Here is a 3,810-nt window from a genome sequence, read left to right on the forward strand (position 1 = left end):
TCTATAAAATAAATGTCTCCATCTGTTGCGTCTTCATCCTGATTGCGCTTTTCACCACTGAAAACAGCCCTCTGAACCTGGCTTGCATGGCGGTGGAGTGCTACATCGCCATCTGCGTTCCCCTTCGCCACGTGCAGATCTGCACCATCAAGAGAACGTTAATGCTGATTGGTTTAATCTGGGTGACAACCGTGCTGTCTGTTCTTCCTGATCTGTTCATCACTTTGGCCACACAGCCACTGGGCTTCTTTCACTCCCAGGTGTTCTGCCTCAGACAAACTGTCTTCCCAAATCCCATCATCATCAAGAAGAGAGATATCACATATTCAGTGTTTCTAGTTATAGTTTGGATCACTATCTTTTACACTTACTTCAAGATCCTGTTCACTGCAAAAACAGCTAGCAAAGATGCTAAAAAAGCCAGAAACACTATCCTCCTCCACGGGTTTCAGCTGCTGCTGTGTATGGCTTCATATGCAACCCCGCAGCTGAAAGATGCTCTGCAGCAATGGTTCCCTGAGAATTACACAGACTCCCTCTTTGCTTCCTATATTATAGTACAGATCCTGCCACGATCTATTAGCTCAATTATCTATGGAATTCGAGACAATACTTTCAGGAAGTACTTGAAAAGGTATCTGTTGTGTAAAGTCAGCATACCGTAAGCAACACTATTTACACTATTGAGTTAATTCGACCAAGTTAACATGCAGACAGCGTAAAGTCCAGCGGTACACTCACTATTAAACATTTGTGTAAATCCAAACACAGAAATGTCTTTCTGCATGAAAAAATACAGGCTGAAGCTGCACAGTATGTCAGTAAGTGATTCAGCATTTCTGAGAAACGACTGTACAATGTGCAAAATACAATAACTACAAGAATGGTCACGAATAACTAATATGTATGAAATTAAACCAATTAAACTGTTTAAATATCGTAATATCTAGTGTTCTAAATCCCATACAATCTACCGCTGCTTGCTGCATACGAATCTCACTTAGGAAACAAAGCGTGTGACAACCAATCACATTGCTGCTGCACTTATATGTGACACTCAGCTCAACACATCAGAGGAATATTCAAGTTACTTAACTAGTCACATTTTCAATTTCAGTTCAATTGATGTTGTGAATGTTGTTGTTCTAGGTTGGAGCTGTACTTTCAGTTAATTAAAATGACTTTTTAAATTACAAATTAACTTATTATGTACATCCATATTTTAGTTAAATAGATTTTTTATTTTGTATTTAGGTCCATGCTTCTAAGTTGGACAAGTACATTTCTGCATTCATTTTGGATTCCATGAGTGCAAGCTTAATTTTATAAAAGAAAAACAACGAGAAACAACGATATTCAAGGGACAACAGACATGTTCATGGACGTTAGCAAGCTGCTGCTAGCTGGAGAAGCTGTGAAGAATTACAGGGAGTAATCTCAGGGATGGCTTCATTAAGTCAGGCAAGTCCGTAGACTCTATTTCAGAGGTTGTTGGTGGACAACCGCTTTTAAGCCTCAAGTTCGCCATCGTGTTTTTTCGGAACCAGAAGTGACCATTTTTGGACAAGAGGATGAGGCTGCGGAGGGATAAGCATCGGTAGGCATGAATGGTTGTTGTGGTAGCAACATGTCAGTCATAAGATAGCTACACCTTAAAGCATATCCCTGCTTTATCTACTATTTTCCTCATAATGGGACCATAATTTACTAAATGACCATCATGTTGTATTGAAGAAGGCTTGAAACCAGAAACACATTAGGCTGGTGACCAGCATAAGGAGGAGGCTGTTGTGGCTGCTCGCTACTGACTCTCCTGTTTGTTAAATGGATAAATTGTTTAATTGCCAATTTGTCTTGTTTCTTCAGACTTCAATCATCCAATCCACCAAACAAGAGTCAACAGCAAAGAAAAGGTGCTTGGCATTGCTCTGCATGTTCCTTACAAATGTGGCACCACTTAAAAAGGGACATAAACAAGCTTTCCAATGGTATAAGATTTATCGCATAGTTTATTTAGTATTCTTTTTGCAACCAGTGGAGTCGCCCCCTGCCGGCCATTAGGAATAATGCAGGTTTAATGCACTTCCATATTGGCTTCACTTTTCAGACCTAGAAGTTCCTGCTTGGTTAAGTCACAGCAAATAATGACAAAAATAAAGTTATAGGGATAATCATGCATGTGATGTCACTGTACTTTCCTGCCACTTGTTTTTATGCATATTTTCAGTTTGTACCAACCTGAGTGGAAAAGCTCAGTTTATTAAACCTTGATGTGTGGGGATGTGGGTATTACTGTATGTGAAAAAGTGATGGAAGTGCACATCCGCAATAGTAAAACACACACACAGACTTACATGCACACACACAAACATACACACACACACACACACACACACTTCTAATTTGAGACACAAATGTACACTGTTAAAACTGTTACTTGGATCTAACTCAATAAAATTAAGACAACATTTTCCAACTATTTTTTTCAAGTTTAGTGAACTAACTGATATTTTGAGTAAAGACAACTTAATAATGTGAATTTCAATGTACGCAAAAATATTAAGTAGCATTTTCAGAAAAAGCCAATAAATTGAGTACTATCAATGTAGAAAATATCATAATTTTATACACATTAAACTTAATTAAAATAGGTAACTTAAATGAAAAAAATAAGTAGATAATGTTCTGATTTATTAATTTTGATCAATTTACCCTCTTTGTTTTGAAAGTGTAAATAGCTTCAAATAAATAGTTGCTACTATGTCAATTTCCAACATTTATTAAATCATTGCCATATCCAAAACAGTAGCAATGAGCTGGACAGTATAAACATTGGTATTCAGGCATTCAAGAAAACATGCCCTCAGCAAATAAAGTGCAGGTTAGTGGAACACATTCACAGTAGTTCTGTGTACATAATGTTACAAAATTTTAAAATTAAGTAACAATTTACAAACCAAATTCAAAATGAGCTGGATAGTGTTAACAATCAATAACATCTATTCATGCATTAAAAAAAAGCATGACCTCAACTTATAAAGTGCAGGTTAGAAGAACACCTTCAAAGTATATTTTACTGTGTGTACATACATAATATTAAAACATTTTAATATCAAGTTAACTGGCACTTGCTATTTTTTTTAACAATTCACATGCCATATCCAAATAGTGGGAATGAGCTGGACAGTATAAACAATCAAGAACTTCTGTATTCATGTATTAAACAAAATATGACCTCAGCTTGTAAATAGTAGGTTAGTAAAACACCGTAAAAGGATAGTTCACTTCAAAATGAAAATTCTGTCATCATTTACTCACCCTCAAGTTTGTTTTAAACCTGTATGAATTTCTTTCTTCTGCTGAACACAAGGAAGATATTTTGAAGAATGTCAGTAACCAAACGGGTGAGTAAATGATGACAGAATTTTCATTTTGAAGTAAACTATCCTTTTAACAGTACAGTGTGAACATAATATTGAAACATTTTAACACTAACATTACAGGTCACATGACCATCTGACCTCAACTTGGCATAATACCTTCACAGCGTGTGTGAATATTTTGAAACATCTTTAGTCAAACATCTCACTGATCTCACCTACTGACCAGTTTTTAAAGTGCAGCTTCACAGCAGGTCTATTTTGTGTGTATAAAATATAATTACTTTTTCACACCAGGAAGTATGACCTGTGCACACTATAAAACATGACAAGGATAAACCATTACAACACCCTGAATGTCCAATTATGTCCAATATAACATTGGACATAACACCCATTATGTCCAATGTATAATGATGTTGAACAGACA

The 3,810-nt window shown here is 36.2% G+C and overlaps 1 protein-coding gene across 1 annotated transcript in view; it reads left to right on the forward strand.

Annotated features, from left to right (window-relative positions):
* The window catches only part of LOC123956686 (odorant receptor 131-2-like), a 2,827-nt gene extending 2,162 nt beyond the window's left edge, over positions 1–665 (forward strand). Inside the window, exon 3 of the mRNA XM_046029049.1 lies at positions 1–665. Within this exon, the coding sequence (XP_045885005.1) occupies positions 1–665 (665 nt within the window).
* The last annotated feature ends 3,145 nt before the right edge of the window (positions 666–3,810 follow it).

The sequence above is a fragment of the Micropterus dolomieu genome, linkage group LG18, assembly GCF_021292245.1.
Source record: "Micropterus dolomieu isolate WLL.071019.BEF.003 ecotype Adirondacks linkage group LG18, ASM2129224v1, whole genome shotgun sequence".
NCBI lineage: Eukaryota > Metazoa > Chordata > Actinopteri > Centrarchiformes > Centrarchidae > Micropterus > Micropterus dolomieu.